This window comes from Ctenopharyngodon idella, chromosome 11 (assembly GCF_019924925.1).
Source record: "Ctenopharyngodon idella isolate HZGC_01 chromosome 11, HZGC01, whole genome shotgun sequence".
NCBI lineage: Eukaryota > Metazoa > Chordata > Actinopteri > Cypriniformes > Xenocyprididae > Ctenopharyngodon > Ctenopharyngodon idella.
In genome coordinates this window covers 7,282,433-7,297,080 of record NC_067230.1, presented here as the reverse complement: position 1 = coordinate 7,297,080, position 14,648 = coordinate 7,282,433, and the positions used below count along the sequence as shown (strand labels likewise).

The window sequence follows — 14,648 nt, the reverse complement described above, 5'->3', positions numbered from 1 at the left end:
ACGTTAGTTCAGTTTGTTGTAGCCATGATTCAGCTAATAAAAAAAAAAAACAAATTCATTTATATAGGCTAATATGAAAGTCCTTAAACATGAATAAAACATGCATCTACATTAAGAAATATGATCTTATGCATCATAATGCACCATAATATCAGTTTGATTCAGTTCATAAAAGCAATTTTAGAAAATGTAGAACAGGGGTTTTTAAACTCACCGGGGGAATGCTAAATAAATACAAAAAAGATTAAACTAATTACCTAAATAAACTAGTACATTCGATCAAATAATAAACTAATTAAAATAAATACATTTTACTTTAAATAACTTACTACTAAATAAAATGAACAAAACAAATAACAGCTATAAAATATAAATATCATTTTTTTTAAAACTTTGAATTTAATATATGAAAATATATTTAAAAAAAAATATAGGCCCTATTTGATTAAAATATTACAGTACTACAGATAATAGAAAACACAATGTAATGTAATCAACATATAATTTCCCCACAGTATTAAGTAGGTCTTTATACTTTAAATTATATAAGTGCATAAATAAAATACACATTTTCCTTATGAAATAGCACAATTTATCCACATTTCTTGGTTGAAACAGTTTTTTTTATGTTTTAATATGCTCTTATTATCTCGGTCATTCTTGGGTTCTTGACTCATTACGAATTGAAACTGTTCTCGGTTCAACGAGTCGGTTCGATCGGTTTTGTGAACCGGTTCAACTTATTCATTGAAAAGATCCGACTCAAAGGATTCATTACAGCAAATCCATAAACAGCAAAGATTTTTATCCTCATTATTAGATTGCCAAAGTTATTTTAAAGTTGTGTCGGCTGCATGTGGATCTGATTAATGTGTTTTTAGTTCTCCATATATATTCAGTTTGACAGTGATCTAACGTTATAGCGAAGTGCAGTAGCAGGCTGCGTTTCAAAACCCAGTGAGCTGCCTACCTAGAAAGCCTATTTAGGCAAACAAGGGCGCGTCTGGGACGCTCGAAAAGCTGTTGTGAAGGCGTCCTAACTGCTCAGATGACTCACAAAAACGCATTGGAACCTTACAAGCGCGCGTACGACGCCCAGAAATGCTGTCTAGGCAGGCAGCGCTCTCGTTTTTAACACACCACCATACTGTCCAGTGACAGGCGTGCTCGGTGCATGCGTGCTGCTGGAGTCAGTCAGTGACGTTCTTGTCCCAGAATGCTGCCTGGTAAACAGACATGGAAGCACCTGGTGAAGACCTCCACAGTCACTGAGCACTGCACTCGCTCTTTGAACTGATCTTCATTTTCAATATACCCTAAAGCCTGCGCCTTTGTTCTCTCTGGCACTCTACCGGGACCTCTGAAGTCCAGGGCATTGGTAAGAGAACAATGATGACATCGAGATCAGCTGCTAATGTCTGTTCTGCCAGTTAGCCAGTTGCATGCTACAGCAGTGCCACCAATGGCTCAGCTGCTCAGTTAGCGAGGAAGCTAAACCTGCTGCCGTCCCCCTCCCCCTCTTATGTGTGTAACATTTTATTTTGGTGACGTAATACTCAAGTTTACTTTGTTCTTTTCGCACTGACGGCAAACCCGCTATGTTTAGTCCTTGTAGAAAAGTTGTTGTAGGAGCCTTTCTAATGACTGGTGGATCTCGCCATTATTGCTTTCACTTTCCCAAGTGCACTTGCTCATTTGAAGTTACCTAGTGAATGCAAACAAGTGGACAGGGCAAGAAATTAATGGGGCCATAAGAGTGGAAACATTAGCTAAACACTTTTAAAAGTGGGACAGGACATGACATTTGACAGAAGGGCTCATGGCTTCCCAAAAAGTAAATGAAACTTTACACAAAAGGGGCGTCATTGAGGAGGGAAAGAGCAGAGGTGTTTACAGAACACACACACACACATATATATGCATATATAGGTGCTATATATATATAATTTTTGTGTGTATATATATTTTTTTTCCAGTTACACTTTAAAATAAGGTTTCATTTGTTAACATTAGTTAACTACATTAGTGAACTGCATGAACTAACAATTAAAACTGCTTCTAAAGCATATCCTTAGTTCATGTTAACTTTAACATTTACTAGTACATGCTTAAAAAAAATTGTACCCACACTAACATGAACTAACAATGAACAGTTGCTTTTGTATTAACTAACATTAACAATGATCAATAAATATTGTTACAAAATGTTAGATCGGATGGATCTCCACATCAGAAATATATCAGTTCCTACCCTGGCTTCTGTCAAAAGATATCTGTTCTGTCTGGTGTCCAAAACCAGTAAAACCTGTCAACATCAAGTCTTGTCTGGTACCCAAAAGTCTAATAACAGTCTTCTATCAGCCTGAGAGTTTGACTGAGAAAGTCAGGAAAGAGGAGACGAAGGAGACGAAGTGATGATAAAAAGAGTTTAGTGAATAATCTTAGTTAATCTACGTCTGACCAGTACAAATCCAACAAGTGTTATTATACCAAAGCAAAAGCTTTGGAAAATTGTCATGTGACGTTAAAAACCTTGAAATGAAGACATTCTCTTATCTCTTAAGAGATAAGAGAATTGTCATAAAGACATCCCTTGAACCACACAATCATAAGATTAAACAGCAATAGAAATGAAATATAGTAATATAAAATATACAAACATAAAATGACAAATTAATAATAATAATAATAAAATGATGAATAAACGATAAATCAAATGACAACTACATAAATTACTAATGATTATCAAATTAAATGTATATAAACAAGATTGACTGTTTCTTCAAATTAAAATCTCTGATGGATTATGCTGTTTTCATAGTAGTTCAAAGATATTGGAATAAACAAGCTTTGCACGTCACAGCTTTAGCCGTGCATGCTAAATTTGGAATATTAATTGTTTTTAGTGTAACTCTACGCACTCCCTGTAAGGTGTTGACAAAGAGTGGGTGTTTGCACTAGAAACTGAAAGATCTTTCATAGTTCTGAAGAATAGTAGAAACACCGAAGAGGAAATCTTTGACACCGCAAAGAACTTTTCATCATAATTCATAAATCCGTTTCCCTCATACCAACACTTGATGTGTAATGCAGTCATCACTTTCCAGTGACTCAAACAACAGACTAATAGTTTCAGTTAACATCAGAATGATGCTGTTTCTGTTATTTCCTCAATTTATTTTGAAATTACTTTTATGTCAATTATAAGTTATTCAGATATGTATTGTAATGACTTATCAGAAATATTTTTTATTTTACATAAACGGATGAAGATAATTAGGTTATGAATTTGATGTTGACTGAGCAACTGATGCAAGAAAGTCAAAACGTTTTCACTAGTTCCTTATATCCCTGAGACGGATTATCAGGCTGTCAACTGTAGGGCTCTCAGATGGTTAGCTGGGGATAGTCGTTATTGGATTGGATTACTCTTGTAGCGACGGACTCCTCCATAAGTAGATCTTGAGCTAGTAAAAAACTGTAGAGAAGAAAGCCACTGTCAGATTCTTTTGGCCTTAGGTCATGAAGGCTGCTCTGTCAAAAACACAATCTCATGGCAATTCATAGCTATTTTACAATTTGGAAAATTGTTGGCTTATTCGTATGAATTTGTATGTTCTCATTCATATGTTTTTGTATGATCTGCTTATGCTCCAGTGGCGTTTTTTTCCTTGAGATTGGGTTAAAGGGCTAGTTCACACAAAAATTAAAATTTTGTCATTAATTACTCACCGTCGTTCCAAACCTGTAAGACTTTCGTTCATCTTCAGAACACAAATTAAGATCTTTTTGATGAAATCCGAGAGCTTTTTGACCTCCCTTTAAACAGTAAAGTCATAATCACTTTTAAGGCCCAGAAAGGTAGTAAAGACATTGTTAAAATAGTCCATGTGACTACAGTGGCGGTTCAACCTTAATGTCATGAAGTGACGAGAATACTTTTTTTGCACTAAAAAAAAGCCCCCCCAAAATAATGACATTATTCAACAATTTCTTCCCTTCCCTGTCATTCTCCTACGCTGTTTACGTTTTAAACACAGAGCAGCTTTTCCAGGTTCTTCGTCAGAGCTCTGGCTCAGTATTCAGTAAGAAATTGTTGAATAAAGTCGTTATTTTTGTTTTGTTTTTGTGCACAAATGTATTCTCATCACTTCTTGACATTAAGGTTGAACCACTGTAGTCACATGGACTATTTTAACAATGTCTTTACTACCTTTCTGGACCTTGAAAGTGGTAATGACGTTACTGTCTATAGGAGGGTCAAAAAGCTCTTGGATTTCATCAAAAATATCCTATTTTATGTTCCGAAGATGAACGAAGGTCTTACGGCAGGGTTGTCCAAACTCGGTACTGGAGGGCCACTGTCCTGCAGAGTTTAGCTCCAACTTGTGTCAACATACCTGCCTGAAAGTTCCTAGTATGCCTAGTAAGACCTTGATTAGCTGGGTCAGGTGTGTTTAATTGGGGTTGGAGCTGAACTCTTCAGGAGCAGGAATGGACACCCCCCTGCCTTACAGGTTTGGAGCGACATGAGGGTGAGTAATTAATGACAGAAATTTCATTTTTGGGTGAACTAACCCTTTAAGCCATGTGCACACTGTACGATTAATAGTCATTTATGACTGTTGCTTGTCAGACTTCACGAACATGATCCCAGCTGTAAGCCATGTCACACTGTGAAATCTCAGTTGTCATTAATGTCAGACTGTACGGCAGTCAAGACTTGTTAAAAACAAGAGACATCTAGAGTTTTACATCATCAATCTGTCACCCATTCAGTAATGTGAGCTGCATTTACATGTGGGATAGAAATGTTGGCTAGCAAACAAAAACAATCTCTAGGGTTAATTTTGATCATGGCTTCTCTTAAAAAGAGCCTGGAAAAAACAAAGACGATGTGTGTGAAACAAGTGGTGGTTTGTTGTTGTCTCACTAATTGCGTCATCAGGTTTGGCGGTCCTATTGGTTTTTGATTTGATGGTTTTTGTAGGAGAAGCCACACTACAGGACTGTGCGTCAAATATTCAGACACAGTGGTCATTAATGTCAAACTAACGATCAAAGGCTTCAGATTTTGGCCTAGGATCCGAGGAATCTTTTAGGATTCACAAAATGTGTCTCAGATGGCCAAAACGTGGCCAAAATCATACAGTGTGAACCTGGCTTTAGTCAACAAATGAACGACTAGTTCCCTAAACTGATTAGTACACACTGAGTATTGAAACAATGGTGCTAACATACCCCTTCCTCTGTTTTCCTTCCCCAGATTCCCTCACCAGCTTGTGTGGCAGTCTGGAATCACCAAAGCTGATGAGGATCTACTGACTTGACCAGTTTTGTTCCAATTTTTACTTTTGACAAGGTATGATGTAATGTTATCAAAGATAAAACAATGAGCACAATTTCACTCTAGGGTTTTTTGTTTTTTGTTTTTTGTTTTTATCACAGGGCATATTATAATTAATTTTGTAGTTTTGAAAATTTAGCTTCAAGAACTCACTTTTAGGTCAGGTATTACTATGTCTTTAATGGGTTAGTTCACCCAAAAATGAAAATTCTGTCATTAATTACTCACCCTCATGTCGTTCCACACCCGTAAGACCTTCGTTCATCTTCGGAAAGGTACTAAAAAGATACTAAAAACATATTTAAAACAGTTCATGTGACTACAGTGGTTCAACCTTAATATTATAAAGCGACGAGAATACTTTTTGTGCACCAAAAAACCTCCAAAAATAACAACTTTTGAACAATATCTAGTGATGGCTGATTTCAAAACACTGCTTCATGAAGCTTCAAAGCTTTACATATCTTTTGTTTCAAATCAGTGGTTCTGAGTGCCAAAGTCACGTGATTTCAGTAAACAAGGCTTCGTTAAGTCATAAGTGTTTCGAAATTTTAATAGTTCACGTGACTATTGCAGTTTGATATGCAATCCAAACCACTGATTCGAAATAAAAGATCCATAAAGCTTCGAAGCAGTGTTTTGAAATCGGCCATCACTAGATATTGTTGAAAAGTCGTTATTTAGTTTTTTTGGCGCACAAAAAGTATTCTCGTCGCTTTATAATATTAAGGTTGAACCACTGTAGTCACATGAACTGTTTTAAATATGTGTTTAGTAGCTTTCTGGGCATCTGAAAGTGTAAATTATCTTGCTGGCAATAGAGGCCTCACTGAGCCATCGGATTTTATCAAAAATATCTTAATTTGTGTTCCGAAGATGAACGAAGGTCTTACGGGTGTGGAACGACATGAGGGTGAGTAATTAATGACAGAATTTTTAATTTTGGGTGAACTAACCCTTTAATGGGCTATTGTTAATAGATTCATATTATAATACAGTAAGGACTAGTCCTCTTATATTCGCACAGAAGGCGTAATTTTTCACAATGGAAATAATTTTGAATACACTTAAAGAAGGTAAACAGAGTACATTTTCACAAAAACCAACTCTTGCATATCTTACACACATGACTAATGTTTAATATGAACACAAACATTTAGGTAATGACTCATAATTTAACTGTATAAATCACAAAATCAGCTTAAAGCTATTTTTCATCCGATTAAGACATGTTTGCCTCTACTATCTGTTCTTGTTCTAGATGAATTGGCCCAGACATATTTGATTGTAAATGAGACACATTCTTGCAAGTGGAGAAATGGCTAAGTATAGCCTAGAAATTATTTGCTAATGCCTGTGCTCCAAAATGTGATTCATAACACGTGGCTGATCAGAGCACGAAAAAGTGTGAAAGGTTTTTTTATATATAAACTTTATAACAGTCTTTAACTATACCTCTAACTTAATTATCAACCAGATAGTGTTTGTGAAAGTTTGGTAAAGAATTGCAGCAGTGCAGGTTCACACAACTGAGTCAAACTGTTCTTTGGATAAATGACTGTGTTGAAAATGTCAAATCTAGATATGCTTAATACCTGTGTGAGGAAACAATGCTCAGTGCATCAAATGATTAATCTCTGGCTGTCATTAAAATGGCCTGCCAACCTGCCATGTAGACGTCTCTCCATTGTTTGCCATATGCACAATTGTTTTAACCTCTTTAATCTCCAATTGTTTAAGTGAACACGTGTTTTGCTCCTTGGATTGCCCAATGTAACAAACTGCATGCATTGAAAAAAAATAGTGAAATTATGTGTTTTATGTCTAGTCACAATTGCAACCGGGGGAAACTACAGAGTCAAATATTTCTCAAATTGCTCAGTAAGACCCAGCAGAAAGTTGCAAACAATAATTATTTAATATTTTATTTTACTAACAAGCAGTTGTGGGCAAAAGGGAATGGTAATCCGTGAATAAAAGCACATTTATTTGGACTTTTATGCTTTATTAATGTAACAATTTATAATGCAAATAAACATGTCAAAACGGGGCTCTGGGTTTCCTACTGGTCACAAATGTGACCATGGACGTGTTTACATGTATTGTGATCAGGTTTTATATGAAAAAGCAATCTTAATGATACAATAAAAAAAAAGACCATTTAAATATAAATATTTAAATATGTATATCAGATATGGTAGTTGTATCTGTATAGGCTGTTTTTCAGAGGGACAAATTAAACAGCTCTAGTCGTGCGACTATTTACACAAAAATGTTCACATGAAATAAAGGCAGTATGCACTTTTATTTATATTTGATAACTCTGTATATAATAAGCTACATAAAAACATTTTTGACCCTTCAAAATCGAAAGTAAATTTTGGTCACAAATATATTACCAGACTAGTGACATTAAATTTGTTAGCATTTGTTGTAGTTCAAATAAAGTCAAACAAACGAGTAGGTGTCATTTTTTTTTTGCTTTAAAAAAAGTATGCAGATTTCATTTGTCTAGTTGCCTATTTCCTTATTGTCATGTCCTAAATTTAGGGGCGTCAATATCTAGAGAATGGGGAATTCCCAAGCCCGTTTACCTTTTTAATAAAAAAAAAACATAAGATATACGTTTTAATATAGGCTATGTGACAGTGTAATAAGGTAAACATTCAGGTGAAACCCAGATTTCTAGTATTTCGCGCATACTCGTCAGTGAAAGGAAGTTTTGAGGTCGTCTTTAAACTTTTATATCTGTAATCTGCTCTTAACGTACGTTTCGAGACACTCCGTCTCGTGCAGCACGTATCTGGGGAACAACGACGACCGAGCTCGCGAGCTAGTGAATGAATCGCGCGTTCGGCTCAATGTCATTCATTGAAGGAATCCGCTCGGCCACCTTAAGCGCTCACTGCTGTGTTGTTACATTGTAGCGGAAAGAATGTCGGAAAGGGCCGATGATGACGTCAGGGGGGAGCAGCAGCAGCGCAGAGCGGCCAGGCAGCTGAAGCAGCAGACACAGTTCCAGCGGGGAGAAGCCTCCACAGCAATGGCGACTGTTGCGGAGCGCAGATCCCTGCCTAGTCCTGAAATAATGCTGGGACAGCCTTGGAGCAGCTGGGTCGATGCTGTGAAACTCTACGGGAGCGACGGTGAGTTAATCGGCCGCCGTCGGCCATTGCGTTTCAGCGGGCAGCCGCGTCAGATCGCGAGCGTTTGCCCGATTGCGTGCAGTTTTGAAATATTAAGAAACGCGAGAACAAGCCAGCAAGTGTAACTATTTATGTAACACGACCCAAATCGCTTCCTCAGGTACAGAATTGGAAGAAAGTTTGAAAGAGTGCGGGAAAAATCGCGAAGCCATGAGACTCTGCAGAGACGGTGAGTAGTGTTGCTTTCTCTGGTTAAAGGTGTGTTTTTGTTTTGGTGGTGTGTCCACACTTTTCACGCACCGGCTCACTGTGAAACAAGTGCGGCTGACTTTTGACAGAACTGTCCTTGAAAACTCTACGATAGTCAAATGCCTTTTATATGTGTGTGTTTACATAGTCTGAAACATTAGTTACTATACATGTCTGGGTTGCATGTTAGCACTTGTGAGTTGGAGTTAAAATTAAAAGATTTTAAAAGTAGAATACATGCTATATACATGTAATTGTCATGCTTGAAATGTTTTAAATGTGTTCAGACACCATTATAACATTTGAATAGAAACCTGCAAGCATAGTGCATTTGAATAAGTTTACTGTAGTCACACATTTTTTGATACACTAAGTATTTTAATGTTTGAGCTGTACAGTCTGGGTTGTATGCTGAATTATACTTATTTTACACATCTCTATTTCTCTGTATAAGTGACAGTTCATCCAGGAAACAATTCTGTGTCTCTACGTCCTCTAAAAGTACACTACTAATGTCATTTAGGCTAAATACAATGTCAGTGTTTCATGCCCATGTAATAATTTACCTGATAAGTGTCTGTGTAATAAGTGCACTGTAAGTTACGGTAACTCAAACTATTTGAACAAACCGATTGCCTTAAACCATTTAAGTTTAAAAACTAATATTTATTGAGTCAAAGAGAATACTTCTTATATTCAGTGATAAATCCACTTAAATACTTTATGTAATAAAAAATGATTAAATTGCATAAAACCAATAAAATCACAGCATTTAATTTCACTCAAAACTCTTGCTGTTAATTGCTATCTAACAATAGTAGAAGCACATCTGCATGTACTATTGTAATTTGCACAGAGACTATCACTGTGCTGAAGTGTGCACAGACATTGCTTTTTAAATAAAGCAATATGTAGTCTTTATATGATTTGGCCAATCCTCGACTTGATCGCAGGCTCTACTCTTCACCACAATGGTAACCCCCAAAACTCAGATGTACCAGAAACTCTTTAAATTCCAACATAACAGAACATTAAACTCTAAGAGACCTCTCGCTCTCCCAGAAAACACAAAATAACGCTTAATTTTAACATTTACTCTCATTTAACAGTCAGAAACAAACTAGAAATCTGCTGTAACTCATTCAGTTTAATATAATCAATTATTGAGTTCACATAACTTTTTTCTGTTAAGTACAGTGAACTTAATATTAGACATATTAAAATAATACATATTAAAATGAACTAATTTCAATTAGTAAATTTTACAGTTTGGGGAAATGTACAGTCAGACAACAAAAACACAGACAGGACTCTGACACCATTCGGAGATTGTCTTTAGTGTTCATGGGCACTGTAGTCTTTTTTGTCTTATATAATAAAATAATCTAAGAAATAATTATTTCATTTATTAATGTTTTGTTAACTAGCTGCTTCACCTTGAGGTCCTGTTCACCCTGTTTATTTTGTTATTGACTGGCTGACTGTATATTATCCCTTACTAGATTTAAATGAATATAAGTGACACAGCTGTATCATTTACATGTCTAATGGACAAGGTAGTTGTCAATTATATTTGTAAATCCTCCTTTTGTAAATTAAATATGTATAACTAACATATTATTGATCCTTACACAGCAGATGACACCTTGCAATTCCAGTCATACCTGTTTTTAAATATATTAATTTTGAATTGCTTTGTTTTAGATCGTTCTAGTAGATCTTAGCTTTGTCCTAAGTTGCCCTGAAGTTAATAAACATGTCACCACCAGGGCTCTTTCTCTCTTTTTCTGTCAGTATAGAAAGCGTGAGATACTGTACCTGTCAGGGCACTTATCTAACAGGGCATTTGCATTTACAAACAAAAGAGCTATCGTGCACCGCTGCTCCATTGCGCAGTTTAGAGTAAATTGGTTACATTTTGGAAGACTCAAAGTCGTCGCACAGGAGTTTGTCAGAAATGTCGACCTTTGGGTTGCATAAGATGAAAAACAACACCTTTTGCCTGTATGGACTGAAATCATTGCTGGTTTTATGTTATGCTTTAATTAGTGTTTTCTATCTAAATTCTGATTTATTTTAAGCATAACTGTTCTCAGGTCAGAGTAAAACCAAAACACATCTTGAACACATCTTTCTGTAGGTTGTAGTTTCAGCTTCGCCTACGCCTAAAATATTTATGCGTTACTAGATGTATTGAAAGCAGCATATTGTAGGGGAATTTTACAGTTAAAAGACCCAAAAGACCAGATATGTTGAATAAAGACCCAGAGTCAAAGTTTAAAAAAATTAATAAATTGAAGAAAATTTTACTGAAGAATAGTTTGCAGTTTCATCAGCAGAAGCCAGCTTCAAGTCTCACAAGGAGTTTGTAGGCCGCTCTGCATACATTCACATTTCCACAACAATTATACTCTAACAGAGTCAACTAACTACGTCATTACTTCAGGTTGAACGATTCTGATTGGCTAAGAAAAATAGACAAATTTGGTAATCTTCCACACATGGACAGATAGTCAGAAGCTTATCTCCATTCGTCACGATGCTGACGGGGGGACTCTGGATTTAGGTACTGGATGTCCTTTTGGGGTCATGACATGGTGTCTGCTGGTCTCAAGCAGAGTGCCAGTTGTCCACCAGTACAAAGGACCTGCACAGAACACTTAGCACACATACACAGATACACGTTTCACAGCTTCTTCAAGGTTGAAGTTGATCTGAGCTCTGCTCTGAGCAGGAAACTTTCCCAAAACATACTGATAACATGTTCTTTTCCTTAAGAGCACCATGTGTTCTATAGTCAGGAACTGGCCCACAGGATGGTCCAGGGAAAAAATGGAAAGGAAATCTCCTTAAATTCACATCAATATATAATAGAAATATAATATATTCATAACAGTTAAAGGGACAGTTTACGCAAAAATAAAAATTCTGTTTACTCTGTTGTTCCAAATAGAGGTGTAAATCTTCACTTGCCTCATTCCATTCGATTGTGATTCAAAGTGCACTTAAGACATTACCAATTATTTACATGAATGCCCGCTAAGACAGATGTTTTTTGTTTTTTTTAAATAATTCTGTGTGCATCTGACCATTCAAGTGTAATTTGCCAATAAAGAGAACTGAATTCAGGATCACATGCTGTCTGAGAAAGGCAGCTTTCTGTGCGTGCGCTTCAGCTGTGTGTCAGTCAGAACGAGTAATGCAGTGATATTTTTTTTTATAGCTTATTGCACTTAATAACTCTTTTTAACACCAAGTACATCCCACACTTCCCACACTTTCTCATACATGCATGTACTTTTTTCTAGAAACCGAAATGAAATATCTGCTTTTTAAGAAGTTATGTACATTATCTACAAACATCAGATGCAAGTCATTTGCTTCTGAAGGATTTTTTTTTTTTTTTTTTTTTTTTTTTTAATATATATATTAAGAATACTTTATTTACAATGGAACAGTACATTAATATGTATGATAGGCCTAATAAATAATTTCGTTTTTATGCATTGATGCAGAATCATTCATCTCAGCATCGCAATGCATCATAGAAATTAATTATATTCCACAGCTCTAGTTCCAAACCTTTCTTTCTGTCTTTATTTTAAACTTTCTTCTGTGAGAAACAAAAAATATTTCGAAGGATGTTGGTATCTAAACCATTTTGATGACCACTGACTTCCATTTGTATTAAAAACAAAAAAAAAAAACCCAGACATTTCTCAAAAAATTCTATTATGTTTTGCAGAAGAAAGAAAGCCATACAGGTTTGGTATGTCATGAGGGTAAGTAAATTATGGCAGACTATTTTTGGGGTGAACTGTCCCTTTAAAGCTTGTACAGCTTTTGGTGAATCTGTGAATGACACTATCCCAGAGAAACCCAGTCCCTTGTGGCAGTAATTAAAACATAGACAGGTACATAGATACATTTTTACGTTTCCTTGAATGATAATTAGAGATATTAATACTAATCCATTGTTGCTGCCATTTGACTGAGAAGCAAGCCTGTCATAGAGTTTCCATGTTTAGCCCTAATTCTGTGTAAATTTTCGGTTCTAGATGGCTTATTAAAGCTCTAAATGTATTATTAAAAGCACTAATGTAACCAGCGTGCCTCATTCCTGTTCTTGACAATCTCTCACAAACTCCAGAACTGCCCTGAGTAAAAAGCCAACTTACTTGGTTGAAAGTGTTTGATCATCTGGTCCAAAGGCAGTGGAGGCCAGTAGTTGTGATTGGGCTGTTTATTACCCATTTGTGACTCACTTGAGAGATGAAGGATGACATAACCGACCATGTTACTGTTACTAATCTGAGTGATGACAAATAAATGATGCGCATCACTGCCTTTTAAAGGGTTAGTTTACCCAAAAATGAAAATTGTCATTAAACACTCATTCTCATGTCGTTGCAAACTCGTAAGACCTTCGTTCATTTTCGAAACACAAATTAAGATATTTTTGATGAAATCCAAGAGCTCTCTGACCCCTCCATAGACAGTAATTTAATTACCACTGTCGAGGCCCAGAAAGGTACAAAAGACATCGTTAAAATAGTCCACGTGACTGCAGTGGTTCAACTTTAAAGGGGTCATGAACTGCGTTGTTTTATTGTATTATAAAGTTTCCTGGGGTGCACTTATAATGTTAGTATGCTTTTTACATCAAAAATGGTCATAATTTAGAAATAAAAGGCATTTTTGCTGCCCTTGATTTAGCCCTCTTATTTGAACACTCTGTTTTAAGTGGCGTGTCTGCTGTGAGACTTCAGTGTAAACGCCCACTGCCGTGATTGGCTAACATCTTTCCATTTGAAATAGCTAAGTCTCTTTTAGCACGTTTTTACTATTACAGCTCTCAAGATTAACTAATCATGAAAAGTGCTGCATTACATGTAGATCTATGGCATTATATTTAGATCGTGGCATGAAAGGTTGCATTGATGAACAGACGATCACAGACATGTTGTTGAGCGCATGAAAAGAGTGATCTTGTCATTGCAGCTCAATTTCTGTACACTAACAAATGCTTTCATCCTCACTAACAGTGCAAACGCGATATAACTAAGATATTCGTTGAATAAAAAGGGAGTTTTGACGTGAATCCAGAACTCGGTCACTGATAAACCCGTTCTGTTTGATTAACAGCTCCAACGATTGCAAAGGAGAGTTCTTTGATCGCTTTCTTTATATAATTTAATTACCGTTTAAATAACAGATTATTTTCATCCTACTAAGAGAAACAATGTGAAGTTGATCGTTAAGTCACTGATTTGATTTACTGACACATAGACAAAGAACATCTGACTGTACATGAAACATTAGATCAGGCATTAGAACAGTAGGAGTAACTCAGTTACTTACATGTTGTCGCATGACTGTCGAGTCTATCTCGTAAAAGTTTGCAAAAGAGAAAGACTTTTTGTTTGCAAAACCTGCGCCAAAAATGCGTTTGATTTACCAAAGATTCCACAGTGAAATACCGAATAGAAATAGTGTCTAACTGAGACATTCACATTGTTGAAAATAAATAACCATATTCCTAGCATAAGGATCCTTTGAAAAGTAATGTTATTTTTGTCCTGTTGTATCGCTTTCTTCTCTTCATCTCACTAACACACCAGTGAACGGGCTAACGGGGCTAACGTTGCAATGATGAAGTAGGCGTTGATTTCTTCTGCAGAGGTGGCGTTTCACCTATCTATAACAGGCACATTCCAGGATCAGTCTTTCATTGGGCCTGGTGTCAATAAAAGCTTTTATTGGAGTAACAAGGAAGATTTCAGTTCTGAAACTTACAGGATATTCTTATAGTAAGATGACCTCTTATATATCAAAAGCTCAAGAAAAAGTTGATTCCTCAATTCATGACACCTTTAATTTTATGAAGCAACAAGAATAATTTTTGT

The 14,648-nt window shown here is 36.0% G+C and overlaps 1 protein-coding gene across 1 annotated transcript in view; it reads left to right on the top strand.

Moving 5' to 3' along the window:
- Positions 1–429: 429 nt before the first annotated feature.
- Positions 430–14,648, top strand: part of LOC127522386 (ataxin-7) — a 41,344-nt gene continuing 27,125 nt past the window's right edge. Inside the window, exons 1-4 of the mRNA XM_051912264.1 lie at positions 430–1,378; positions 5,267–5,362; positions 8,275–8,493; positions 8,654–8,722. Coding sequence (XP_051768224.1) covers positions 8,283–8,493; positions 8,654–8,722 — 280 coding nt within the window. The 5' untranslated portion in view covers positions 430–1,378; positions 5,267–5,362; positions 8,275–8,282. The remainder of the gene's footprint in view (positions 1,379–5,266; positions 5,363–8,274; positions 8,494–8,653; positions 8,723–14,648) is intronic.